This window comes from Eschrichtius robustus, chromosome 10 (genome assembly GCF_028021215.1).
Source record: "Eschrichtius robustus isolate mEscRob2 chromosome 10, mEscRob2.pri, whole genome shotgun sequence".
Classification (NCBI taxonomy): Eukaryota; Metazoa; Chordata; class Mammalia; order Artiodactyla; family Eschrichtiidae; genus Eschrichtius; species Eschrichtius robustus.
In genome coordinates this window covers 7047366-7074289 of record NC_090833.1, presented here as the reverse complement: position 1 = coordinate 7074289, position 26924 = coordinate 7047366, and the positions used below count along the sequence as shown (strand labels likewise).

The window sequence follows — 26924 nt, the reverse complement described above, 5'->3', positions numbered from 1 at the left end:
GGCTTTCTCTAATTGCGGCAAGCGGGGGCCACTCTTAATCGCGGTGCGCGGGCCTCTCACTATCGCGGCCTCTCTTGCTGCGGAGCACAGGCTCCAGGCGCGCAGGCTCAGTAATTGTGGCTCACGGGCCTAATTGCTCCGCGGCATGTGGGATCTTCCCAGACCAGGGCTCGAACCCGTGTCCCTTGCATTGGCAGGCAGATTCTCAACCACTGCGCCACCAGGGAAGCCCTGTTTTACTTTTTTAAAGAAGTAAGGGACAAACTTGAAAATATCTGCAGGACTTCGCTGGTCGCGCACTGGTTAAGAATCCACCTGCCAATGCAGGGGACACAGGTTTGATCCCTGGTCCGGGAAGATCTCACATGTCATGGAGCAGCTAAGCCCGTGTGCTATAACCACTGAGCCTGCCCTCTAGAACCTGCGAGCCACAACTACTGAGCCCACACACCACAACTACTGAAGCCCATGAACTCTAGGGCCTGCGTGCTGCAACTACTGAAGCCCACATGCCTAGAGCCTGTGCTCCACGAGAAGCCACTCCAATGAGAAGCCCACGCACCACAACGAAGTATAGCCCCCGCTCACCACAAATAGAGAAAGCCCGCATGCAGCAACGAAGACCCAAGGCAGCCAAAAATAAATAAATAAATATATATGTATGTGTGTGTGTGTGTGTGTGTATGTATATATATATATATATATATATATATATATCTGCAGAGAACAGGAAACTATAACGTGGACCCTGGCAGATTTTTAAATGAATACTGGAAAATACAATAGCTAAAAAACAAGAACTCAGTAGGTAGATTTAACAGCAGACTAGATATAGTTAAAGAGAAAAACTGGAGGTCAGAGGAAATGCAGGATGCAGCAAGAGAGAGGACAGGGCCGTCTGATGAGCCCTGAGGTTTCCCTGAGTCCTGGGTAAACGCTGCTTTTTACCCCAGTTGGCACTCACCCACACGTTCACCCTGGTTGGGCTCTCAGAGAGCTGCCCAGCACCCCACCTGCGGGTTGCCCAACTCCTTTTCCCATTCAGTTGGTCACCAAGCCCTGCTCACTCCACCTTGTAAGCGTCTTTTGAAATAGCCACTTTCTCTGCCTTCCAGGCCAGTCTGGGTCCCAGCCCACTACCCCCTGCTAAGCAGCAGCAAAGCCTCCTGGCAGGTTGCCCTCATCCCCACCCATCAGGGCCCTTTAATCCATTCCTCAGCATCTTCCTAAAACATCGTCCTCAGTGTCTTGGGATAAAGCCCAAGTCTTTAACTTGGCCCATGGCGTCCAGCCCTCACTCGACCTTGGGGCTCTGCTCCAGCCCTGCCCTTGATTCCAGCCACTGCACTTTCCCAATGGAGAGAGCCAAAATCAAGTTCTTGCCAACCCGGAGAGACAATCTTTTAGAGGATCTAGGTAAAAGCCAAGTAATCTTTATTATTAATTTTATTATTCTCAAATTTCAAATGCTGTATTACACAAAATACATAAATTGAGGACAGTTCTTTTTTACTCATTTTGCAAAAAAAAAAAAAAAAAAAAAAAATCAAGTTCTTCATCTGCATCATTGGCACCAGGGTCCGGTTGTCCCCGGGCAACCTCTGGGTCTGCTGACCTAGTTCTCCTGGGTCCACTAGACAGGCAGTTTGTGATACAGCAACACCTTCTGGATTTCATGCATGACACCGTACTTGAAATTTTATTCCAAACATACTGGTGTAACATTCAGACAGCTGGATTTTAAAAATCGATCCTGTAGGAGTACGTGACCTCCCCAAAACTTACCTCCCCTCATGTCCAGAGACCCGTAAGACACTTGCTTGTCCTGCATCCAACACTTGCAAAGTGTGAGGTCACAGGTCACACCCTCAGGAATAATTACTACATCTTCATCATTCTTTTGACTTTTTTCCCCCAGAAGTTCCACCAGGGGACCTCTAAGCATTCCATCTATCAGTGACTGGGGTTGTTTTAGGTGCTAAATGTGTCTTCCCCAAACAGTACTTTGCTGTCCTAAAGAACTAAGTGAGCCTCTGTGTCATGAGACCTATAACAGCTCAAATGCAACGGAATGACCTCACTTCTGAAGGATAACGTTTTGGGAAAAAATCCTGCCTTACAGACAGACCCATACAGTTCTGAGAACTTGAGATTCAGGAGTCCTGGGTGTGTGTCACTGCAGTGTCCTTGGCCTGCATCACTGTCTCCCCTCCCTGCCTGCCCCCGGCTGGGTCGGTGCAGCTCCACCCTAGCGCTGCTCACACAGGGCACACTCAGCTCCTGCTGCGGGCCCTGCTTCCTGAGACCCAGCCTGAGGACACCAGGGGCCAGCCCTGCTCCCCAGCTGCAGGGCAAGGCCTCTGTGTTGTCGAGGTGGGATTCTCTTCAGGTCCTCCTGCTCGAGGTCCCTGAAGGGACACTCGTGCACCCCTGCCCTGGCAACACCCCACCCTGCTGGCCTTGCTGGGGTCCCAAGGAGCAGCCAGGCCTCAGGTAACACCCACTCCCCACGTGGGCTGGGCTCCACTCCTTGCTCCCTGAGGCTTTGCCCAAAAGCGTGGCATGCGCTCCCCGAGCCTGTTCCGTCATCTGAAACACGGAGACCACCTCAGGACACACCTCCCTCAGTGACCATCACAGGTCAGCCAGGCCATGAAGCACCTCACCCACAGGCTGGGTGGCCTCTCCCACCCTTGGCATCTTCCTCTGGGGCTTCACATGTGTCTTCCTCAGGGCCAGAGTCCCTCCGCACTCCACAAGCAGCCCAGCTGACTTTGGCAGGACACCCTGCCCGTACCAGGTGCATGGGGTTGGGGACAGATATAATGTTCGGACTGGGTGGCCACATGATCTGGTGGCTGGTGGTCCCAGGCAGTGGCTAGGGCGGGGGTCAGCACGGCTGCTCAGCCAGCACTCCTGCTGCGCCCAGCGCAAGGCAGCAGATGAGGCCTTGGGCCCTGGGCGTCAGCCGCACTGCCCAGACAACCAGGCCCGAGGGTACAGGGCCCCACAGTCCCCTGGGAGGGCTGTCCCCGCACACAGCCCATGGGACTGGAGAGGCCCAGGTCATGGGTAGGTGGGAGGTGTATCTGTGAAGAACGCAGGCCTGGGTCTGGTGCCGTCCTGGCCCAGAGCCCTGAGGTCCGAGCTGGCCCTTGGCTTCCTGACCCAAGCCTGAGAGCTCCGCTCCTCTGGGAGCCCTACCCTTGGGCCCACTGGCTGCTTGGACACCAGCTCCCAGATGCGGGGAAAGCTGCAGGAAGGCAAAGCCAGGCATCTGCCGCAACCTGCCTGCCTTCTCTGCTGAAACAACTCTTTCCCAACAAATTTCCCCTTTATTAACTGCCTCGCGTGATACTATTATACAACCAGGACATGGTTCAGGAATCAAGCTGTGTGGAAGCAAGCGAGCTGGGGCCTGTGAGCCACATCATCCAGAAGAGCACGGAGCCACGGGGGACGGTGCTGTGACACAGCGTGGGCTTCCCTTCCACCAGCACACCTCGCGCCCTGGCCCCTCAGCCTTGGGGAGGCCTGGAGGCCCCCAGCTCCAGGTAACCCTGTCTCTAGGTCCTTGGGAGCTTAGGGATCAGGGTACAGACCCCAGCCTGGCCACGCACATGGCAGGAACTGGGCAGAGCTGAGCTAGTAAGAAAGGGACTTCCCAGTCCCCACCCTGACGAGGGATGAGCTCGGCTGGTTCCTCTCCCAGGAGGAGGCCGCAGCGGGTGAGATGCTAGGCGCCTGGCCCGACCTCCTGCTCAGCTTCTGGACTCGGCCCGGGTGCTGGTGAGGACCCACGGAAGGTACTCAGCTCGGCGCCGCGGGCCCCGCTAGGGGATGCCGTCCCAGACTCGGTCAGATCTGCGGGGGCCTAGGGGGAGAGGGAGCGAAGGAGTAGGGCCCGGTGGGTGGCCCAGCCCAAGGCGGCTTGGCTGTGGCACCGGCAGGCCTGAGCAGCAGGGCTCAGAGCTTGGCCTGGGGGTGGCCCTGCAGCAGGGCGCGCATGTCCAGGAGCGCCTTCTCCAGGTAGTGCACCAGGCGGACCGCATTGGTCTCTGCGCAGCTGTTGTAGGCCGACACGGAGAAGTTGATGTGCGCCTCCATGGGGTTATAGCAGACACCATAGCCATCTGGGACCACGGGCCCAAAGAACATGACACAGTCTGTCTTGGCAGGGACCTGAGAATGGCACAGGACCAAGGCTCTCATCCCAGCCCCATGGTGGCACCAGCCTGCCTTTCCACGTCGGCTCCCACCGTGCTCTGCCCGACACGCCCTCTCCTCGTCTCCAGCGGACAGCGTACTTCCTCTCATCCTCTGAGGTGCAGTTCCGGTGTCACCTCTCTACAGGGACTTCCCTGACGTTCCCGAGTGGGGGCTGCCTCCTCCCCTGGGCTTCCTGCCTGGAACGTGAGCCCCTGGGGGCAGGGACAGTGGTCTGTCCCTGCTCTACCCCAGTGCCCGGCGCAGGCTGGCATGGATCAGACGTTCCTTAACATCTCATCAGTGACTGAATGAAAGCGAGCGGTGGGGGGGGGGGATCCTGACTCCTTCTCAGCCTGCCTGAGCTGCAGCAAAGCCCCCTGACCACAGCTCCTCCTCCAGAGCTCAGCTGCTTCGGCAGTGCGCCTGTGTGGGTCACATCACCACCAAGTGACCGTGTTCTGGACCTCGGCTCCACTCGGTGCAGCCTTTGTCCGGCTCCAGTTTCTAGTGGCTTCTGTTCCCTCCCCCCCAGGGCGCCTAGGGCAGTGGCCCACCTGGCTGGTGGACAGGTTGAAGTGCATGGCAATGGCGTAGGAGGTGTCCATGAAGATGTCGGGCATGCTCACCAGGTCTTCGATGGCCTGCAGCTTCAGGCCCAGGAGGTGCCGGTCGAAGGCCTCCCCACGGATGGCCTGCAGGAAGGGGAGCTGTCAGGAACAGGGGCTTCAGGCCCACGAGGCACCGCTGCCCTCCTCAGGAGCCTGTGGCGGCAATGCCTCTTCCATTCACTGGCCCCCTCAGACCCGTGAGACCAGAGCAGCCAAGCAGAAGAGCCCTCACTTCACAGATGGGGAAACTGAGGCCCAGGGACCCACCCAGGGAGGCAGGAAAAGTGCAGCCTAAGAGCACAGGACTGCAGCTGGGCGGCCTGGCCTCATCCTGGCAGGGACCTTGGCAGGTCACTTGTATCTTGGAGCCTCAGTGTCTTCATCTGTGAAGTAGGGACAGTCACTAAACTCCCTTTGCGGGGCGGCAGTGAGATCTAAATAGACATCTGCATGTGACATGGGCAAAGCCTGGCACGTACAGGCGCTCAGGGCCAGGATGGGAACCAGACCTCCACCCCTTGACTGCAGCCCAAGCTGTCAGAGGGCAGGAACCCTGCTGTCTGCCAGCCCGTGCACACCCTCAGCATCCTGGGCTCCAGGGGCATCAGGGAGAGCATGACGCAAGATCCAGAGGCCAACCCGGGCAGTCACTGGACCTCGCCTTGGTCTCTCCCACTGTAAAATGGGGATGTTCAGCTTTGTTCCAAGTGCCCCAAGCCTTAGGGGATGGGTGTCTGATGCTAAGGGGAGCAGCCATTTGCTGCAGGGATGGACAGGCAGGTGGAGAGGCCGGTGGGAAGTGCCCGGGTCAAGCGAGCAGGGACAGGAGGCACCGGCTCACCTGGTCGGTGTGGGCTCGGTGGGCCCGCACGGCCTTCCGCAGCAGCTCCACCTTCTGGTGCTCCTAGGCAGGGCGAGGGGACAGGGAGCTGAAGCCTCCTGTTCTTGCCACCCTCCTCGGGGGCCCACTCCCCACTCTAGATTCTGAGCTCCCTGAGAGCAGGAACTGGAGCTGCCATCTCTCTGGCCAGTCCCCAGCCAAGGCCTGACACAGGGCAAGTGCTCACTGCTGATGACTGACCCTTGAACAACTCGGGTTTGAACTGTGCGGGTCCACTTACACATGGATTTTTTTCAATAAATTCGACAGTATGACACGACCTGTGGTGGGTTGAACCTGCGGATGCAGAATCATGGATACAGAGAGCTGACTATAAGTTACGTGTGGATTTTTTGACTGTGCGGTGCCCTTATCCCCTACGTTGTTCAAGGGTCCACTGCAGTTTCCTTTTCTCTTTGGCTGAGAGAAAGCTCCACGCTGATAAATTCATGGCTCCATCTTCCCCTAGGTGCCCAGTATCCACCATAGGACCGGAATACAATAGGTGCTCACTGCGTGTTGACAGAATGAGCAGGAAGGGAGAAGGCTCAAACCCAGCTCTCCCACCCTTGCCCCGGACCTCTCACCGTCACATTAGGGTCGTCCATGGCCTTGACGAAGGTCAGTGAGTCCATGGAGGCCGAGCGGATGGTGTCGGTACGGCCCAGGTGAAACATGCGCAGAGAGGCGCTTTCATAGGTGGCGCAGGCCTGCCCATAGATCCTGCGTGGGAGGTGGGCTGAGCACACCCCCGGCAGGTCCCCCCGCCTCTGCCCCCAGGCTTCATCCCTCCTTCATGGGGGGCGGGGCACACCTGTAGTAGGCCAGCTGTAGTGCCATCTGGATGAAGGAGTCTGGGCTCAGCTTCTCAGACTTGGGGAAGTCCTTTCCAAAGTGGTGGAACACCAACATCGTGATGTCCAGGTCCTGGATCATGCTGGGGGTCAGAGGAGGTGGGTGAGGAGCAGACACCTGGCAGCCTCTGCCAACCCCAGGGAGGGGCCGAGGGCAGTCTCAGAACCAGCCAGGCACGATGACAGAGCTGACTCTTGTTCTGGCTAGAGGGGCCCGGCCCCGCCCGCCTGGCACCCAGCACTCACATGCTGAGATTCTGCTTGGCCTTCTCAACGTCGCTCTTGATCTCGGGGGTGATGTTGAACCGCAGCTTCTTGGGCATGGGCAGGGGCACCATGGGAGACCGCACGAGCTCGGGCTTCTTCCTGCATAGGACGTGGGGGTCTCAGGCTCCTGCTGGGCGTCTCGGGAGCCTGGGTCCATCCCCAGGATTAGGATGGGGAGGATGGGTGCCCAAAGCTGGAGGGGACCAGCCCAGGGATACTCTTGGGTTTGTTCTTCTGAAAACTGCCTTCATTTCAGCTTTTAAATGGTGAAACGGAGGAGGGGAAGGGACTTGTCCAAGGTCACAAGGCTGAGAAGTGGCAGAGCCAGAATTCAAACCCAGGTTTGATTGACTCTAAACCCCACGCCCTCTTCTGGCTTCCTCTGAAGAAACAGATTCCCAGGTATAAGGGAGAATGCCGTTGCTCCTTTGAAGGCTACTCTGTTGCCTCTGTGTCACCTGTCATCAGGAGCTGGAGAACTGGCTGGAGGATGGGGGAACCACACTCACGTGAACTCAATGACGTGGTCCACAAGGGTGATGATGGGAGGTCCCTCTGCTGCTGCGTGCTCATAAACGAGCCCACAGGAGCCGTCTTCTGCCACGATGAACTGCAGAGGAGAATGGGGACCCCGACAGCCCCAGGTCCCTGGAGCCACTCTCTGGTTGGGTCCCATGGGTAGGGCATCCCTGAACCATCTCAAGGGGTTCTGCTGACTTATTACTGTTATTCCTAATCGCTAACACTCACTGGGGGCCTTGGAACACCTGTCCCAGGTCACGCTAAGCACATCCCGTGCTAAACAGACCTTTCCGAGTCCTCGCAACGACCCCTGTGAGTCCTACCACCCCGTTTTACAGGTACAGAGGGAAAGTCATGACCACTCTGAGTTATGCCACTCTGCCTGGCCCCACATCCCAGGCTCCCTCTGATCTGCTGATGGATATGTTGGAGGGGTGACGCGGGTTACCGGGCCAGGCCCAGTAATGACAGGCTGACTGCTGCTAATTATAGCCGCGTCCACCTGCTGGCTTCCCCCCTGCTTCACAAGCTGGGAAGCCAGGGACTCTGGGCTCCAGGGGAGGGGCAGGAAGTCCCGGGGCAGTAGTGGGCCAAGCCTGGGTGCGTGCCTGGGCGGGAGTCCTGGCCCTGCCAGGCCCTCACCTGCAGCGTTTTGTCGAACCAGCGGTTGCCGCTGTTGAGCTTGCTGCCACCCCCGTGCAGCATCTGGCCAGCCACCTGGCTGCGGTACACGTCTTCCGAGACCCGAGGCATGGGTGCGTCCAGGCACACGGTGAAGATGCTCTTCTGGATGGAGTGCACTGACTCCCGGTTCACCTTGTCTGTGGAGATGTGCGTGCACGTGTGTGTGTGGTGGCACGGGGGCCAGGCCTGGGGAGGCCTCCGGAGCTTCACTTAGCAGGGGCCTGCAGCCCCACGGCACCCCGTGAGGTAGGGCTAACACCTGACCCACTTCAGAAAGGAGGAAACAGAAGCCCAGGTCACGCAGAGAGCCGGTGAGGCAGTCTGAGATCCGACCCGGGGGCTGACTCTGGGGACAGTGCCCCTGACCAACACGGGATTTGGAGGGGTGGTGGAGGTGGGCTCCTCAGCCAGAGGACTTGCATTCTCACTGCAACTTGCTACTTAATAGAAAGAATAAACTAACTGGACCCAACCGCACTGCCGTTTCCTCTTCTGTGGAATGGGGCCAACAGCACCCGCTCAGAGTTGAGAGGATTCAGTGAGACACGTGGCTGCCCAGGGCCTGGTGTGGGCCTCCCCTCCCCTCCCAGGGGTACCTTTGATGAGGGTGCTGTATGCCTTGGCCCAGGAGTTACGGTGGTTGGAGGTGAGGATGCCCACGGGCTCTTTGTTGGTTTGCAGTGATGAGTTCCAGATCTTCTCCAGCTGCATGAAGATCTGATCCGAGGTCAGGGGCGTCCCATCGCTGTGGTACACATCCAACTCAAAAAACTGTCCAGAGACAGTGGAGAGAAGGGGGTTCGTGGGAGCCTCCGATGGGCAGCAGTCACCTCCCAGCATAGCTTCCTGCTGGCCTTGGCAGCCCAGCTGAGAGGACGGCGTCAGGCCGAGGGCAAGGAGATGGGCGGAGGTCCCTGCACTGCTCTCCCCAGGCTGGCCAAGCCCACAGCCCTTCCTGGCCTCCCCCAGGCCGGGGCCTGGCTGGACACCCAGGGCGGAGAGAGGCCCAGGGCCTGCCTGTTCCAGGGGCACATGGGCAGGTGTGTTGGGGAAGCTGACTCTCGGCCCCGCCCCTCTCCTCCTGGCAACCGCGGCGCGGGGGCTAAGACTGCGGCGGCCCACCCACTTGGTAGTTGTGCACCACGGTGACGTGCATGGGTGGCTTCTTGGTCTTGCTGAAGCTGGTGACCGAATCCTGCTTGGGGCCCGGCACACGGCAGGAGGACAGGATCTGATAGTACTGGTTCATGCACAGCGGCTTTCCCCCCAGGTACTCCACGGGCAGGGTCTCACTGCAGGGCGGAGGGACAGGGAGGAGGGCGGGACCCACAGGGAGCTGCTGGGTATGGCTGCGGGCTTGGTCAGGCAGTGGGGCTCACACAAGCAGTGCTGGGCCCCTTCGTGTCCCCCCTCCCCCTCAGCGTGAGGTTGGGGACAGGGGGGCCTGTTGGAGCCCAACTGGGTCAGGAGGCCTGAAATCCACCCTGCTCGTGAGTCACCCTGGAAACTCCCTTCTCCTCTCTGGGCTTCAGTTTGCCACAGGGAAGATGAAGCGGCAAGTCAACCCCGGGGGGCCGGGGTCCTCTTTGGCTGGGATGCCAATTCCAGGGGTCTCTTGGAATAGGATCACCAGGAGGAGGTCACGGCAGCTGGAGCAGAGGACCCAGGTGTCCCAATCCCCATGCTCTGTCTCCCCAGCCCCAAAAGAGGCTGGGTCAACAGGAAGTGAAAGCGACTGAGCTCTGGGCCAGCTCAGCACCCAGGCACGGGGTGCGGGGTGAGGGGAGGGGGGCTCCGGCTTGGGGTAGGGCAGGGCCGGCTGGAGTGGCTGTGGCGATCAGGCAATCAAGGTGGGAGGAGACAGGGTGGGGGTGGGGGCGGGGCCACTCACTTGTCAATCCTGGCCTTGAAATCCAACACGCCCTCGATTAATTTGGCAGCGAACCTGGAGGGAGCAGTTAGAGATCAGAAGGCTGTGTGGACACCCAGAAGGAGGTCCCTGGGCCAGAGACACCAGAGAGGTGGGAGCAGCCTAGTCCAGGGAAGCGACCTACTGCCTTCCTCCTCTCTCACTGCTTACAGAGAGCCTGAAGGAGTTCAAGTGCAGAAAGGGATCAGGGAGATGCGCTGGCCAAGCGCCTGGCAGGAACAGCAGCATGATTATGGCTGGGTTATGAGTCAGTGCCCTCTGACTCCACCTGCAGAGGGCCTGAGGCCCTGATCCACAGCCTGGAGTCTGGAAGGCCGTCACCCTGCTCTGAAGCATCAGTTATGGAGGGACCTAGGACTGTGAGGGTAGGGGAAGGGTGAGCGGGAGGGCAGTGGCGTGAGGTGTTCCCCTCTCCTAGATCCCTTCCTGTTTCTGGGCCTCTGTGTCCCCCAGGCCACCTTGCTCAACCTGCCCTTCATCCCTGGACTGTCTGGGCCGTGTCAACCATGCCCGAAGCCTGGGGGTGCTCCTGGCCCCCAACACGGGGCCCACTGGCTAAAGTTCCTGGGCCTGAACCCCTGGCCCTTTCTGGGGTGCCCTGATCCCTTTAAGAGAAGCAGTGACAGCCGTGAGTGTCTAGCCCTTGGGCAGGAGATCCTCGTCACTGGTATTTTTACCCCTGGTAGGACTGGAACAGAGGCCAAGGCCAAGTGACACGGCCAAATGTGGAAAGGGGACTGTGTACAAAGGTCACCCCTGTGGTCAGCTGGGGAGAGCAGGAAGGAGGGGTGAAGTGCCAGAACTGGGGTGAGGGGCAGCCTCAGGTTTAGGGGGAGGGAGAGGACCTAGTCTGCAGTTTGGTGGTTAACAGCTGTGAAGCTCTGGAGCCAGCAAGATCCTGCTTCCTGTCTGCGTCAGGCAATCCCGAAAGGTGATCTTGGGCAGGTGCCCTCACTGCTCTGCTCCTCAGTTTCCGGACCCGCACAACAGGGATGATGTTCCCTACTTCCTAAGGCTGTTTGTGGGGATGAAAGGTAACGAACAGGGCGGGGGCCCTTCCGACCTCCCGGCAGAGAGCCCAGAGCCCCACGCCCACCTCGGCCACTCACCTGAGCTGGCCCTGCCGATCCACAAAGTCTTGCCTGGGCAGCAACAAACCAGGGCTGGAGTAGATGACTAGGGGCTGGCGGTACTGGAGATAGGCTGTTTTAAGCCACCAGTCGGACAGCTGGGGGAAGGACCAGAGCCTGTGAGGAGGGGTGGGCGGGGACCAGGTTGCCCCTTCCCCACCAGGGCCAGTGGACCTGGCTGGGCACCCTCTGTCCCCTCTAGGGCGCACAGATTCTCAAAGTGAAGGTTCAGATCCAGACCCCGCCCAATCCCTTAAACCGAGCGGCATCCCATCATCTTCCCTTTAGATGGAGCCAATCAGCGTTAGCGAGGGAAATCAGGCAACACTGCCGAGAAAAAAAGACTGGCAGGAAACCTGGGGTGGGGGGGAAGAACAGAGGCAGAAATATCAACCATTTTTCCTTATCTGACACATTTCAGGTCAATGAGTTTAATACTTTTAGAAATAAAAACGCCTGTCTGACAGACAGAAAGGGAAACGGAGAAAGCTATATAAAAAGAAAGTCTGATGAATGAGTTTTTGCCCATCTCAGGTAGGCACTATCCAGGTAGGCAGGAGCCTGGGGTTCAGAGGAGCCCTCAGGAATCCTGGTCCTCTGTGGCCTCAGTTTTGTGGCTGTCAGACGAGGGAACGGACACCCACTTGGATCTCAAGGTCAGGGTAATCTGGGGAGCTCACTGTAAAGACAAATCATTGCACTAGTGACAAGATGTAGGTGACACATGCTGCATCTCTACTGGGCTGGCCGTCCTCCGCCCAGGGCAGGGTATCTCTGGGGACTAGCCATGGACACGCTGCTGAAAGCGCCTGTCTTGGGACAACCAGGTGACTGTCACCCTTGTACCTTAGGTGCTGATGGCAACATCGCCCCCACTACACACTCCCCCAAGCACAGGCCCAATGTGCCTCTCTGTGGCAGGTCCCTCAATCCCTGGAGACCCAGGCCCCACTGTGCTTCCGCACCCCATCTTAAATAGCACTGGGACGTGCCTCTTCACCACACAGACTCCCCTTGGGAAACTGCTGGCCTTGGGCCCCTGGCAAGGGGTGAAGGAGGGCAACATGCCCGGGTGGCACAGCAGGCCAGTGGGCGACTGCTGTCTGCTGATTTGTGACCTGGAGATACGGCCCCTGATCAGCCAGACCCTCCTGTCTAACTTGGAGCCTCCTGGAGAGCTGCTGTGTGGCTCTGGGATTTCGATCTACCTCTCTGGGTCTCAGTTTCCTCATCTGTAGATCAGGGAGGGGCAGACAGGAACTCCCTCTCCTTGGGGACAGCCGGGCTGGGCTGCCCTTTAGCCAGGAGCCCTCACGCCACAAAGGACCTCAGAGCCTCTGACCTGAGCTCAGGAGTCAAGGGGAGACCCTGTAGATGTGGGCATTCCCTCAGTGAGAATCTGCTGGGCAGTGGTAGAGCCCCTGAAGAGCCCTGTGAGTGGAGAGGGGGTGGTGGCCCCAGCCCTTTAGCCAGCAGATTCTGTCTGAAGCAGTAGTTCTGGGCTAAACAAAGTTGGAAAACTGCCAGGCCTCAGACTTGCTGAGACCCTGATTCCAGGGTCCAAGGCCCTGACCCGCCAAGGCTCATCTGTGCCCTCCGCCAGCTGATGACTCCCACCTCCTCTGTGCAGCCCCCACCTTTCCACCCGCTCCCTCACAGCGCCCCTCACGTTGTAGGGCCAGACCTGGCTCTGGTCCTCTCCTGCACACCCGCTTCTCCCTCATTCACCCCTCTCTCAACACATCCCCCTTCGCTTCCCCCACACCGTTGCTTTAGGACAGGACTGTCCACCCCCCACCCCCATCAGCAAGTGCCATGACACCGAAATATACCCTGGACCAAATGACTTCCCACCCTCTCCCCGCCAGCCTCCCACCGGGCTCCTTGTCCCACCCTCGCTTCCCTCCCAGCAGCAGGGCAGTCCTCTCTAACTTCATGTTGAGGTGTAAGACGCGCACAGACCAGTGCCCGGGGCATCAGCGCAGACACATCTGCACACGCTTTGTGACAGACTGAGACACAGAACCAGGACAATGAGTCACTGTCAATATAATCACCCTGCAGCCCCCTCCCACTGAGCTCAAGTCCAAGTGCCGAATTCTCCCGGGGGCCCCGCCCCGCCCTGCCCTTGCACTCCACTCTAGCCTCTGTCCCCGAACGCGCCAGCTGTTGCCACCTTTGCCCGTGCTGTTCCCTCTGTCTGTCTCAGACCCAACACCGCTCCCTCCCTGCCCTCCCTGCCCCTTCAGAATGAAGATGCTACTGGTCTCCACTCTCACTCTCGCATCGTCCTTTTTATTTCTATAGAACTTCACTGCCTGAGATGACCTCGTCCACTCGTGTGTGTCCTCTTCCTGCCCTACTTGAATGTCAGCTCCAGCAGGCCGCTGACGGTGCCCTTCTTGCTCACCCAGCACCCTGCCTGGTGCCAGGCACAAGAGTAAGTGAACAAGAAACTCCGTGGGGCAAATGGATGCACCAGAGCAGCCCGTATTGGAAAATCCGGGGCATGCAGCCAGCAACAGGCCACAGGAGGGACGCTCACAACGACCCAGGGTCTCTGGGTGGGGGGGTGCCCTGTTCCCCGAAACCTCCGCGCGAGCCAAGGGGACTGGTGTGCCCCCTGCCTTCCCACTCACCCAGTTCTCCATCTTCCTGGCCCTGCGCTCCAGCCCCTTCTGCAGGCGCTCCCCTACGCCCCCCGCGGTCTGAAACTCTTCCACCAGCTGCTTGGTTTGGGCCCACTCCTCCTCGCTCACGATGGGCTGCAGCGCCTTGAGATAACGGTCCAGGGTCTGCTGGAGCGGGGGCACGGGCAGCCGTGGTAGCGAGTCCTGGTGTGTCTTAAAGCGACTGGAAACCTTCATCAAGGAGGAGGGCTTGAGGAAGTCCAGGGGCTTCACCTGCAGGCAGCAGAACATCCTGCTCATTCTCTCACCGGCTCTGGGAGGCCCTGGCAATCCCAAAGCCGAAGTCCTGGGCACTCATGTGCCCACTCCGGGGGTCAGAGACGGCCTCTTGGGTGGTGCCTGCCCTGGTTTCCCAGCTCTCCAGCTGTAGGTGTCCCCGCCTCTTAGGGGCCAGGAGATGTAAGTAGGGATGGAGGAGGGTGGGGAGTGGTCACTGATCTTGGCAGCACTCAGAGGAACCGAGTCAGGATGAATGGCACCTACTGGGGGTGGCAGAGCTCAGAGGGACCTCTCACCTATTGGATGCACAGGGCCCCACCTTTCTCACCCTGGGACGATGAGCCAGCCAGCAGTGAGGTGACCACTCCCTCCCGGAGGTCCCCACCTCCTTTTCTCCCATCCTTACCAGGTGGAGACATAGGAGGGAAGAAGAGAAAATCAGATAGGGCCAGACGACGACAGTACCTCTGGGTGAGGGCGAGGTCTTGGGCTTTTTCCTGTCTGTGGGGTGGGGACAGGGGTGGCATGGGGGCAGCGCTGTGCCAAGAGAGAGCTGAGTGGCCTGGCAAGGAGGGTGAGAGCTGACAGAGAGGGAGAGTCTGGAGACTCTGGAGGCGGACAGAAAGAGAGACAGGAGGGTCCGAGGCTGCTGGCAGCAGTGGGCAGGCAAGCGGCAGAGGCTCCGTTTCATACCTTCTCTTTCTGCTGCCCGTCCTCCATGGCAGGACTGAGGTTCTGAGCCCTGTCTGTCTGCCTTGGGCTGGATCTCTAAGCCTAACTGTGCTACCAAGTGGGTGAGCAGAACCTAGCAAGAGGCAGCCACTTGCCCGGGCTGGAAAGAAAAGACAAGAGCCAAGATTCAGGGGGAGGCAGAGGTGGCAGTGGCGATGGCTACAGCAGCTGTGATGGCATCTGGGCTTATGGCTGTCACAGGAGCAGCTGTTCCACCCTCCTGAGCTTCCAGAAGTGGAGGAATGGGGAGCAGGTGAGAGGACTGGTGGTATGCACTGGAGTAGAAGGAAACCTGGAAAACTTTTCCCTTTCTTCCCTGGATGGGCCCAATGCTAAGGAGGCAGGCCAAGAGGTTTTAAAAATGCACCTGTCAGAATCTGCATAGGTGTGTTTGATGGGGGACAACTTGGCTGGAGGACAGAAACTGCTTGGCCGCTGAGGTTAAACCACAACCCTGAATATAGTCCTGAAAACTGGGGTTGGTGCAAAGGCGCAGACACTGGGAAGGGAGTATAAATGGACATTTCCCTCCAAGACTCTTGGGGCCCTTCTGGGCCACCCTTCCACCAAAGCCTGGTTCTCTTGAGTTGTGGCTCATTCAGCTGGGGGTTACCAGACCTTTGGGCATTAAAAATAAACCAGGGACTTCCCTGGTGGTGCAGTGGATAAGACCCTGAGTTCCCAATGCAGGGGACCCGAGCTTGATCCCTGGTCCGGGAACTAGATCCCACGTGCATGCTGCAACTAAAGAGTCCGAGTGCCACAACTAAGACTCAGTGCAGACAAATAAATAAATAAATAAATAAATTTAAAAAAACCCCCCAAAAACAAAGAATGCTGGCTTTGGGACTGGACTAGATTTGAGTCCAGGGGATGCTGGCCAAGTCTCCCGTTGCCTCAGTTTTCCTGGCAGTAAAGTGATCAGGCCATTTAGCAGGTCCTAGAAGATGACCTAGAGGCCATCTGTGGGATGGGAACAGAGCTCAGGTGGCAGTGGCAAGGATGAGCTGGAGCTCTGAGGTCCTGGAAAATCTGGAAAAGCCTCTGGGTAGGTGGATGGGTACCTCAGCCCTCTGGGCCTGACAGTGTCTGAATACCCTTCTTGACCCAGACAGAGGGAGATACAAACAGAGATATGCTTGGGGTAGAGAGGAAAGGAATCCAAGTCAGGATAGCAGCACTACCTGCTCCAAGCTGCCCCCGGGGAAGATTGGGGGTAGGGGTGGAGGCATGGGGGTGGGTAGCTGTTAATCAAGTTGGGGAAGTGACTGGTGGAGAGGGAGGGCATGGGGCTGCCACCTGCTGCCTTCTGCCAACTCTGAGGACTTTCTGAGCAGCCCAGCTTGATGCCCTCACTGGAGTGTCTCTGGCCACACACAATCCCCCAGGGGCCATTTGATAAGCCCGGGGAAGGTGACCAACTGGATGGGGTTGGAGACGTGGCTGTGGCCGGGGAAGAAATGGCTCAGGCTGAGCGTGCGACAGGTGTGTGAGGCAGAGAATAACCGTGAGGAGACACTCTTGGTCTCTCCGCTCCTTGGCTCCGGGCCTAAGGGTGGAGGTGCTGCCCGAAGCCAGGGTCCTTACTGTGTCTGCCGGGTCTTTGGAATTTGGCGCCACAGAGTGTGGCTCCGATCTAGCCTCTGACCTTAAGCCTCAGTCTCCCCCTCTGCCAAGCGGGGTTAGCCCACCTGCCGACCCCGGCCCAGCAGCTGCTGGTGAGGCTGGACTGCAGGCACCGGGCCGCGGCGCCTTGACGGCCGGTTTTCCCACTGGGGCGTAGCTGCGCTGCTGGCCCGGTCTGCGGCCCGCCCGCCCGATCCAGGGCCCGCTAGGCCGGCTTCCCGGCCGCACTCACCACGGTCCTGGCAGCGAAGGCCAACATCTCTGCGGCCCGCCCGCGGACACACGGTCCGCTCCGTCCCCCGCGCTGGGCAAAGTCCGCGCCGCCGCCGTGGGTGGGTTCCCGCTAGAGCCTCCGGGCCAAGGTCGTCGAGTCACGGCCGCCAGCCCGTAGAAGCGGCCCCGCGCCCACCCACCGGGCCGCCCACCCAACTGGCCCGGGGCAGGCGGACTCCTGGGGCGCGGCCTCGGGCCAGTTGCAGGCCCCGGCGGCTAGCCGAGAGCGCGGGGCGGGGTCGGGGGCGGGAGCAGGGCGCAGTTAGCGGTTGGGGACCCCGCGAGGTGGTGGAACCCCGGAAGGGGGGCAAGGCGGAGGCCACCGTCCAGCTCGCCCTCTCCCACCTCCATAAGCCGTCCAAACTGTTGGAGGCAGTGGTGTGCACCCTTCTCAGTCCTTTTGGTGCCCTTGAGCGCTGCTCTCAGAGTGGTGGCAAAACACAACCATGCTGACAAGGGAATGTCTTCTACTAGTCCTAGGGATAGCGTCAGAGCCACGCAACAAGATGACAGGTGGGGACCGCCCCGCAAAAGCATGGCCGCCGCGCTCCCAGGGCCCTCCCCGCAGGCGGTGGGCGAGCCGCGCGGCGAGCCGGCCGCTGGTGCGCATGCTCTCCGGCGCCCCGCACCAACATGGCCACCGCCTCCGGGTGAGCGGGGCCGCCGCGAGTCGGCCGTTGCTGGGCATGCTCCCTGAGTGCCCCGCACCAATATGGCGGGCGTCCTCGCTGGGGTGACTTTAATTCTCGGTTTTCGGTTCTAGCCGGCCGGTGCTCACTTCTCTTCGGAAAGCTCTGGGCGCGTGGTGGGGCCGGGGAAAGGCAGGGCGGGTGCGGGGGTGAAAGGTGAGAGGGGACTGCAGGCATCCAGGCCGGCTCCTGGCGGCAGGAAGATGGCTGAGAGCGAGCGGCGGTCGCCGCCAGGTAGGGCGGAGGGGCCGCGGTGGAGTGGGGGGTCGGGGGCGGTGCCAGGCGTGGGGGCGGGGACGGGGTGTGGTGTGTGGGGTGCTCAGCGAGGGGAGGAGGGTCGGGAGGTGGAGGAACTCGAGGGGCAAACGCTCTTGGGCCCCGAAGTGCTGGGGGATCTGGAGGGAGGGCAGGATCTCGGGACTGCAAAAGGGCGATGGGTGGGGCGTAACGCCAGGACTTGGGGAGCCTGAGTTGCCCAAGGGTCGGGTGGGCAGCCCCGTGGCCCGAACGGGAGGCCTTTTCCACACCTGGGCTGCTCCTGCTGAAGTCAGCTCTTGACCTGGCGGGGAAGCAGCCAGGCATGGGGGCTGCTGTCTTCATTAGACCCTGCACTGGGGCTGGGGGCTGGTGCGCCGTGGGGCCTGCCTCGACCCCTCGGCCCTGACCACCCCTCATCACCTGCTCTCTTTTCCCCTTGGAGACGGGGCTCCGGAGTTTCAGTGGCTAAGAAGTTATCGAGGGAAACTGCCCTTGGTCGTCTAAACCACTGATTTAAAAACGCTGGTTGTGCAAAGAGACGACTTTCTTTCTGGCATCACCATCTGTAACTTTTATTTACACTGTTCATCTCAAATAACTGGGATGGAGGTGCGAGGGAAAGGATCCTCTTAGACCGGTAACGTGGGGAAATGGAAGGGTGTTTGCTGACCCCTCCTCCTCCCCTCCCTTGAGCTAAGAAGGACTTCTAAAATTCTGTCAGAGGTGCAAATAGGTTGGCTAAACAGCTGTTTCAAAACAGCTAATGTTTTGAAACCATTCACTGTTCCTTCTACCTTGTCTCCCCTTTTATGAGCTCTGGGAAGGTCTCAGGAGGGAGAAATTTTGAAGATCAAAAGAGGCATCCCCTCCACTCCCCACCCCGCCTCAAAAACAAAAAACAAAAAAACCCCCAAAGAGCTGGGTATGGTCTGTTAAGGCATTTGAAACCAGACATTTATTTTGTTTGGTACAAAACTTCTGTGCACGTGCCCTTAGGAGTTCCGGTAATGACATCAGGATATATAAGGCAACCAGAATTATCAGTGAGATGAATGTGTCTGTGAAGATGGGCGGTGGGAGGTGTGGAGGGGAGAACCTGTGCACTGAGACCGAGGAAGGCTGAGAAGATTCAGGTTCCCAGGAGGTGTTCCTTCTTTGAAGTTTGAAACAAAGGATGTTTAGGAGCAGTGGAAAGAATTGCTTAACTCAGACAGTGTAGTGATGAAAACCTTGGATTCTGGAGTTAACATAGACCTGGCTCTACCTGGCACACTGCAGCCTCTGTGAGCCTGTTTTCTTATCTCTCAAAATGGGTCTACTGTAGCTTCCTCACCGAGCTGGTAGTGTGTGTTCCGTAGATGGTGTGGGCGAATTATGGGACGTGGGGGTTATCAGGAAATCTGGATTACTGTTATCCTTTTCAAAGGTGGTACAGGTTAAACATGTAGACAGGTTCCCAAATCGTAGGTGATAACATATTATACTCTCTGGGATTTTTTAGGAACACCTCTAAAACTCTGGATGTTTCCATCTTATACTGAGGGGTTGTAGGGGATCCAGCTGTCCCGTGGCACCTTTGTCAGAGGCGGAATAATCTGAGGCTAGAGAGGCTGTGGGCCTGACCTCATTGATCACAGTCTCAAGTTTGAAGTCTTGTCTTTTTGATTTGGGATTGCATGTTCTGGCAAATTGTGTGTGTGTGTGTGTGTGTGTTTCATCCGTGATGGGTCGCAAAACTTCCAGGTAGCCTTTCTTCTGGGAACAGGGCCCGGCCCTGTGAAATAATATCAGGAGGGCTAGTCCCTTGCAGGGAACAGTTCTCGCAAATTTAGAAAAGGGCTCTGTTCCCAAAGATCATTTGCAAATGGATAATTTGGAATGTAGAACACATTTTCCCATAAAAACAATGCGGTTAGGTCACCAGCCTGACCTACAAAGCTTTTAATTTAGCATCTTACTTGAAGTAGCAATTTATTAATAGTATGGTCGTCAATTTAAGGTTCTGGGAACAGGACTTGCAGAACAGGTGGGAGGAGGAAGAGAGTTTCTGGTCTGATTTTTGGGCCCTGGGTTGAATTTGAATCTGAATTTGAATTTGAATTTGAATTTGGGCCCTGGGTTGAAGGCAGAGGTTTGCCTTGGTCTTATCCCAGATTCTCTGTCTCCTTAGGTCTCCAGGTCTCCTGGCACTTTTCCTTTCCTCAGGGCCTCTCGAGGCAGGCTCTGGTCCCCCAAAGGTCACATGTTCTAGAACCTACTTAGGTCTTTGTTCCCTTTTCTCCATGCAGCTGATGTGAGCTAGGTTTTAGGAGGACAGCAATGGAACAGATTTATACTACATTGGGAGTGACTGATAGTCCTTTACACTTCTTGGAGAGTTTTCATTTTCATTTTTATTTATTTACTTATTTTTTTATAAATTTATTTTTGGCTGCATTGGGTCTTTGTTGCTGCGCATGGGCTTTCTCTAGTTGCAGCGAGCGGGGGGCTACTCTTCGTTGCGGTGCGTGGGCTTCTCATTGCGGTGGCTTCTCTTTGTTGTGGAGCACGGACTCTAGGCACGTGGGCTCAGTAGTTGTGGCTCTCGGGCGCTAGAGCACAGGCTCAGTAGTTGTGGCGCATGGGCTTAGTTGCTCCGTGGCATGTGGGATCTTCCCGGACCAGGGCTTGAACCCGTGTGCCCCTCACTGGCAGGCGGATCCTTAACCCCAGCGCCACCAGGGAAGTCCTATTTATTTTTTAAAAAATTATTTTTATTTTTTGAGAGTTTTCAATTTTAAAGGAAGGGGCTTACTAATCTGACAAATCTCCAAGAGTAGATTCAGGCCCACAACTCCCAACCCGTAACCTTTGGGACTAGGTGTATTTTGGAATTCAGAGTTTTTCAGATTTCAGAAAGTAGTGTCCCATAATCAAACAAAAAGATTTATGCAGCAAAACATAAATTTCAGCTAAATGGGATACACAGACTACCCTGTGTTTTCCTTTCCTGCAGCTTCTGAAAATACAGAAACTATTTAAAATAGTTTATTTCTGATTACAAAAGTACTACAATGCCAGTTTTTAATAGTAATATGTAGCTTAGAAAGTGGAAGTCCTTTATAAATCTTACCTCCTAGAGATGACAGCTATTAACTTTGGTGTTTAATCCTTTAGATTTTTCCAATGCATAAGCTAATAGGTATATGTGTTATTTATATTAGTATGTAAATTTTTTTTTACAAAAATAAGATTATATTGTATATAATATGCTGCAGTTTTGTTTCTTCACTTATTAATATTTAGGCTGTTTTTCTCGTGTCAGTAATTTAGATTTTGTTCTTTTCAAAAGCTAGGAAGATTTCCATCATACGGGCATATCGTTATTAATCCATCACCTTATTGATTGATATTTGGGTTGTTTCTAAGTTTTTTCGATGCAGTAAGCACTTTTATATACGTCTTTGTCTATTTCTGTGGGCACATCTGTAGGGTTGATTCCTACTGTTGGCTCAGTGGGTGTAGTATGCAGTTTTTACTTCAAAAGACCGTGCTGAGTTGCCCCCTCAGCAGATTCTACCATCTAAGACTCTCACCAACAGTGCAGGAGAGTTCCTGTTTCCCCTTCCCCAATCAGTGCCAGATGTTTTTAATCTGCCAACCTGATTTAGAAAAGCAGTCTCATCTAATTTACATTTCTGTGCTTATTCGGGATGTTGGTAATTTTTTTCAAATGTTTATTGGCCATTTTTTTTTCCTTCTTCTTCTTTGAGTTGCCTGTTTATGTCTAAAAGGTCAACTTGGCTTTATTTTTCTAACCTTTCTGCCTGCCTGGGGAGCAGGAGGAGAGGGCATGGCAGATCCACTGGACGTATCAGTTGTTGAGGGGGTTGCCAGGATTGCCCAGCTCCTTGCAGAGTGAGGAAAGGCAGGAAGCCAGTGGGTTTGGCTTAACAAGCCGATACTTTATCCTGGGAGTGCGTGTCTGGTTTATGCTAGGGCTTGCGCGTTAGAGTCTTGGTTTAAAAGTGTGTGTGTGTGTGTGTGTGTGTGTGTGTGTGTGTGTGTGTGTGTGTGTGTGTGTGTGTGTTGGGGGGGAAGGATTCTGTTTATCTGATTGCTTTTTCATTTTCTTTGTCAAGACTCTTCGGAGGATATCCTTCCAGCCACTCAGAACTTCATCATTCCAAAAAAAGAGATCCACACTGTTCCAGACATGGGCAAATGGAAGCGTTCTCAGGTACCACTGGTGTCTGCGCCGCAGGGTCAAAACTGGATGAGAAACTTGGGCTTTTTCAAAGACAGTGGTTTTCTAGGCCTGAGTGGGGCTGTGAGCTCCTGACCCTTCTTGCTTTTGGAGCCAGAGCTGTTTAGAAGCTATGGAGAGAGGTGACAGGGGAGCTGGCTGTCTCTTCCCCCTCAGGGGCAGCACTCAGGGCGCTGGAGTGGGAAGGTCTCTGGGGGCTGGGGCGAGGATAACCATGGAGGGTTCTGCTCCTGATTCTCGGAAGCCATCGCCCCTTGGGTGTTACTGTATTGGCTGCACATCCTACATGATGGAATGGGTCACTCTGATGCTTGGTTGCAAGTAATAGCAAGTCTGGGAGCCAGTGTATCACAGGGAGAGGAGGTTACCCCATGGAAACCTAGGCCAGGGAGGTGGCTGAGCCCAAAACACCAGGGAACCGGGGTCCCAGTTCTCTGCGCTTCTCAGTCTTCATGGTAGGCAGAAGATAACAGCTTGTACCTTCCCGGCTTCTGGTACAGGCTGTGGAAGGACTGGGACTAAGAAGAAGAAAGCCGATTTCAAGTTCTCAGGGAAGGCCTCGCGTCCAGCTCCATCCAGTTGCCTACACCTGGTGTGGGCAGCTGGAGTGGGGAGTGTCACTTGTATAGAAGGGTGGCCCGGGGTCCTGGCAAGCTTGGCAGGTTCTCTGTGTGGAGTCTCCTATGCTTACGTTGAGCCCAAGCCCTACCGCAGTCATGTCTTGGCCTTGCTGGGGCCGGGGCCATGCTAGCCTGTCTGGCTCCTCTTTGACAAGCCTGCCCTTTAAATATTTGGAGATGGTTATCGTGTCTTTTCTGAGTTGTTTTCTCCCCCACGTCTTCACCAGGATAAACGCCTTAGTTCTTTAGCTGCTCAAAGGATGTGGTTCGAGTCCTTTCATCATCTTGGTTGCTCTGCCTCAGGGTTTCTCAAGCTCAGCACTATTGACATTTGGGGCAGATAATCCTTTGTTGTAGGGGGCTGTCCCGTGCACTGTAGGATGTTTAGTAACACCCCTGGCCGCTACCCACTCCATGCCAGTAGCAGCCCTCCTCCCAGTTATCACAACCAAGAATGTCTCCAGACTGTTGGAAGTCTCCTGGGAGCCGTCTCACCCGGGTTGAGAAGCACCACTTTTCTCTTCCCTGAACCTGCAGGACTGTCTGAATCCAAACGTGGCTTTAGTTCCTTGCTTTCCCCTAGATGTTTTCCAAAGAACATTGGGTGTTTATGATGCGCCAGGTACTTTAGCTGATTTAATCCTCACAAAAACCCTGGGACTCTGAGGTCATCTCCATTTTGAAATTGAGAAAACTGAGGCCAGGAGGTGAAGACATTTAGACATTTAGCAAGGCACAGTTAGTGGTCAAGATGAGAGTCCAAAGAGTTATGTCCAGGTTGCCTGGCTCTGGAGCCCCATGGGTTGAGCTGCTATGCTCTAGGCTATAGGTGGGCAGCCTAATTTGGCCCTCTGCCTGTTTTTTTTTAAATTTCTTTTTATTTTGGCTGCACTGGGTCTTAGTTGCGGCATGCATGAGGGATCTAGTTCTCCGACCAGGGATCGAACCCGTGTCCCCTGCATTGGAAGGCAGGTTCTTAACCACTGGACCACCAGGGAAGTCTCCCCCCCCCCGCCGCCCCCCACCCGCCTCCCTTAAGTGTTGGATAAAGAGGAAGCAAGAAAGTGAGAGGCAAAAGGGATGAAGAAGAAACAAGACCACACAGAAGTTGCTTGCTGCCAGGAACTGCCTCTACAGGGGCCTGCACCTCAGTGCTTTCTTAGCCCTGTGCTGGCTGTAACCTGCAGCCCCATAGGGAAGAGGGTGCCCAGTTGGAAGCTGGGGATGGGTATGCTGGGAGACCTGGCCATGGGCAGAAAACAGCTTCATCTCCTGGGAGCAGGGCATCCGCAGTGCAGGTACACAGCCTGGCCTGCCTGGTGGGGGAAACATCTGGAAAGTTACCAGGGGCTGGACCCTTGGTGGTATAGTATAATGGTGGAGTACTCACCGCTCTACTTTGGAGTTTGGCTGGCTGGGTCCTAGCTCCACGTCTAAGGACATCTTGGTCTTAGGAGTCACTTCCCCTGAAGCCTTGGTTTCCTCATCTGTAAAATGGGGACAATGACAGTGTCTGCCTTATGGGGTTGTTGTATAAAGAAACTGCTGGCAGCAGTGGTGAGTGCACAGTAGACTCTGGCTGGAGGTCCAGGTGTCATTGTGGTCACTGGCCTGCCAGTGGTTTCGGATGGAGGATCAGGGTTGGGTGTTTGGCATTATCTTTCTGCTGCTCCTGCTATCGGGTTGGGAGCCGGGGGCAGCTTGGAGCTCTTGGGTAACTGGGTGGAGTGGGGGCTGGCAAGGGTGTAGAGCGCGGGGGTCTGACACCCTTCTCCACGTCCCTGCTCCTTCCTCTGTTTGGCAGGCGTACGCTGACTACATCGGATTCATCCTCACCCTCAACGAAGGTGTGAAGGGGAAGAAGCTGAGCGTCGAGTACAGAGTCTCTGAGGTAGGCAAAGGCAGGAGCCTGCTGGGCAGGGTCTTTCCAAAAATAGCTCCCAAGAGCCCACAATGGGACCAGTGCAGAAAATAAGATCACCCAGACACATGTGCAGCTGACATTTTAGTGTCTACATTTCTAATTAAAAAAAAAATCTGTGAATAGATGTGTATTTATAAAATTGAGATCAAGGTATATAAGCTGTTTTATAGCCTGCATTTTTGTTTTGTTTCGTTCTGTTGTTTTTTTGTTTGGGGCCGCACCGTGTGGTTTGTGGGATTTTAGTTCCCCGACCAGGGCCCCAGTATTGGAAGCAGGATGTCCTAACCACTGGACCGCCAGGGAATTCCCTAGCCTGCATTTTTGTCAACTGGTGTCTGTATGTAACTTTTTAAATGAAAAATGATCACAAAAGAGGTAAATATGCTCACTGAAGAGATTACTGTTAGAGGGGACTTCCCTGGCGGTCCAGCGGTCGGGACTTCACCTTCTAGCGCAGGGAATGTGGGTTCGATCCCTGGTCGGGGAGCTAAGATCCCACACGCCGCCTCGCGGCCAAAAAACCAGAACATAAAACAGAAACAATATTGTGACAAATTCAATAAAGACTTAAAAAAAAAAAAGGTCCACATCAAAAAAATCTTAAAAAAAAAAAGAGATTACTGTTAGAAACGTGCGTAACACTAACAAAAAAGCTGGCCCCGCCCTGTATTCCTCCCCATAACCGCCTCCTAGGGGCAGCCTCCCGCTCACAGCGTGGGGACTGTCGCCCAGACCTGCCCCGGGGGCTCCTCTGCCCCCTGAGCCATGCCCTCACTGGTTTAAACAGTCCCCCGCTTAGACTTTGAGGTTATTTCCCTAAACACTGCTGCTCTGAACACCCTCGCACATAGACCTGTGGGCGTTCTTTCCTAAGGATGCATTCCGAGAGGTGGAAATGCTGAGTTGCAGGGCGTGCATTGCTTGGTGCTCTTTGGCTGTGTTTCAAAGACCGGCTTGTTTGTAGAGGGAGGGTGAGAGCTGTGGGGAGGCTGATAGGCACGGGAAGGTGTGGTCTCGCAAGCTCTTGGCTCTTGCTGGATGCCGTCCCAGCCCCGGTGCCAGGCCTCCAGCGGCCTCCTGCGTTCCTGTCCCAGGCAGCCAGAGCCCCCTTGAGCTTCATCTTATCTCAGACCCCAGGCCCGAGCAGCCTCTCAGTGCCTTGTCCACCCAGCTCTCTAGCCGTAGCTTCGGTCTGTCGGGTAAGGCCTGGCCCTGCCCTGGCCCAGTCCCTCCACCTTTCGCAAGGCTGGCATAGCCCTCGTGCTCCTGGGCCCTAACTGGCTGCTGGGTGGCCAAGGTCCTGTTCTGTCGCTGCGGGGAGCCAGGCCTGTGCTGGGGATTGACAGCCTTCTCTTGGGAGCTAGCCCACCAGTGACTTCTTGGGTTCCTCTTGGGCCTGCTCAGTGCTCTGGGGCTTTGGCTGTGGGCACAGACGGTGGTGGGGGAGAGAGGGCCACTCCTTGAGCCTGTGATAAGGAACGCTGAGCTGTGCTCAGTGGGCTGGGGAATGTGGGGGAAGCCTAATTAAAGGGCAGTGTTGTAATTACCCCAGCAGATCCTGAGCTGCCAAACCCCTCTCAGGTCCCTTCATTACCCCTGAGGCTTTGATGGTAGATGTCCATACCACCCAGGTGTTGGCTCAGCTCAGGAGCCATTCTTTTGGCAGGATTGCAGCCTGGTTAAGTGCTTGGGTTCTGGAGTCAGGCTGATCGGGTTTTGATAACCTCTCACTTCTGAGCTGAGTGGCCTTGTCGCCTCTGACGCTCCAGCTCCTCATCTGTAGAGTGGGAAGAGCCACAGACCTACTCATGGCCCCCGGGGAGATCCCGCATGTAGGTTTTGGTTTTTTTTTAGCACAGAGCCTGGCACATACTAGATGGCACTGTCATTATTAGCTATTGTTATCGTTAGCTGGTTTTCAGTTTTCATTTCCAGTAACACTGATGTTGTTTCACTTGGGGCTCTTCCTGAGCTGGGTTCATTCTCACTCAGGGGACAGGGGTGGCTCGTGTGGTCTCCAGAGGTCTCCCGGCTTCTGCCCGCGGCTGGCTGGCAGTGGCGGCAGAAGGCACCGCACACAGCATGCGGCCTCCCTTCCTGCCTGGCGCAGCTGCTGTGGCTCCCCTGCCGCTTCTCGCTCCTGCCTCTCAAGGCAGGGGGAGGCGGCTGCGGCTGGGGAGAGGGCAGAGTGGCCTGGGGGGCGGCTTCCAGACCACCCGCAGCAAGGGGAACCGGCGAGGACGATGTATGAGATGGTCTAGACCCATGTTTAGAATGCTCTCCTTCCTTTTGAAATTATGTCTGTCCTATTCTTTGGGGGTTAAAATGTTTTATTTTTGTAAAGTAAAGGTGATAGTAGATAGGAGGCTTATGTTTTGTTGTTGTTCCGTTTGATTTTTTTAAATGAGGCAGAATTTAAAATTGGCAAGTGAGATTTTGGAGAAAATTTTACTGGTCCATGAAATCTGAAAAGGAAGCTTTGGTCCAAGGAGGAGGAGAGTGGCTCAAATTATTCTTCATGCTTCCTAGGGGCTTCAGCCCACAGCTCCCTCCCCTCCAACCC

The 26924-nt window shown here is 56.1% G+C and overlaps 2 protein-coding genes across 3 annotated transcripts in view; one reads left to right on the top strand and one right to left on the bottom strand.

Annotated features, from left to right (window-relative positions):
• Nucleotides 1-1680: 1680 nt before the first annotated feature.
• Nucleotides 1681-17171, bottom strand: CRAT (carnitine O-acetyltransferase). Of its 2 annotated transcripts, XM_068552914.1 has the most exons (15): nucleotides 16584-17171; nucleotides 14687-14825; nucleotides 13724-13987; nucleotides 11064-11182; nucleotides 9916-9969; nucleotides 9151-9316; nucleotides 8621-8795; nucleotides 7983-8161; nucleotides 7328-7428; nucleotides 6798-6917; nucleotides 6512-6634; nucleotides 6285-6420; nucleotides 5659-5721; nucleotides 4764-4901; nucleotides 1681-4182 (listed from the first exon to the last, which is right to left on the bottom strand). In XM_068552914.1, the coding sequence occupies exons 2-15, from the start codon at nucleotides 14711-14713 to the stop codon at nucleotides 3967-3969; spliced, it is 1881 nt and encodes a 626-aa protein (XP_068409015.1). In that variant the 5' UTR covers nucleotides 14714-14825; nucleotides 16584-17171; the 3' UTR covers nucleotides 1681-3966. The 2 variants fall into 2 exon arrangements, with proteins under 2 accessions (XP_068409015.1, XP_068409014.1); XM_068552913.1 differs by lacking the exon at nucleotides 14687-14825.
• An 80-nt stretch (nucleotides 17172-17251) lies between these two features.
• PTPA (protein phosphatase 2 phosphatase activator) overlaps nucleotides 17252-26924 on the top strand; it is a 28206-nt gene continuing 18533 nt past the window's right edge. Inside the window, exons 1-3 of the mRNA XM_068552915.1 lie at nucleotides 17252-17547; nucleotides 21693-21790; nucleotides 24242-24328. Coding sequence (XP_068409016.1) covers nucleotides 17517-17547; nucleotides 21693-21790; nucleotides 24242-24328 — 216 coding nt within the window. The 5' untranslated portion in view covers nucleotides 17252-17516. The remainder of the gene's footprint in view (nucleotides 17548-21692; nucleotides 21791-24241; nucleotides 24329-26924) is intronic.

Excerpts from the sequence above, each read along its gene's own strand:
- CRAT (XM_068552914.1), bottom strand. The coding sequence starts at position 14,713 with ATGGAGGACGGGCAGCAGAAAGAGAAG. Across the intron at positions 11,183-13,723 it reads CCAGGAAGATGGAGAACTGG|CTGTCCGACTGGTGGCTTAA; the intron begins GTGAGTGGGAAG and ends TCCTTCCCCCAG. Across the intron at positions 9,970-11,063 it reads GATCGGCAGGGCCAGCTCAG|GTTCGCTGCCAAATTAATCG; the intron begins GTGAGTGGCCGA and ends TGCTCCCTCCAG.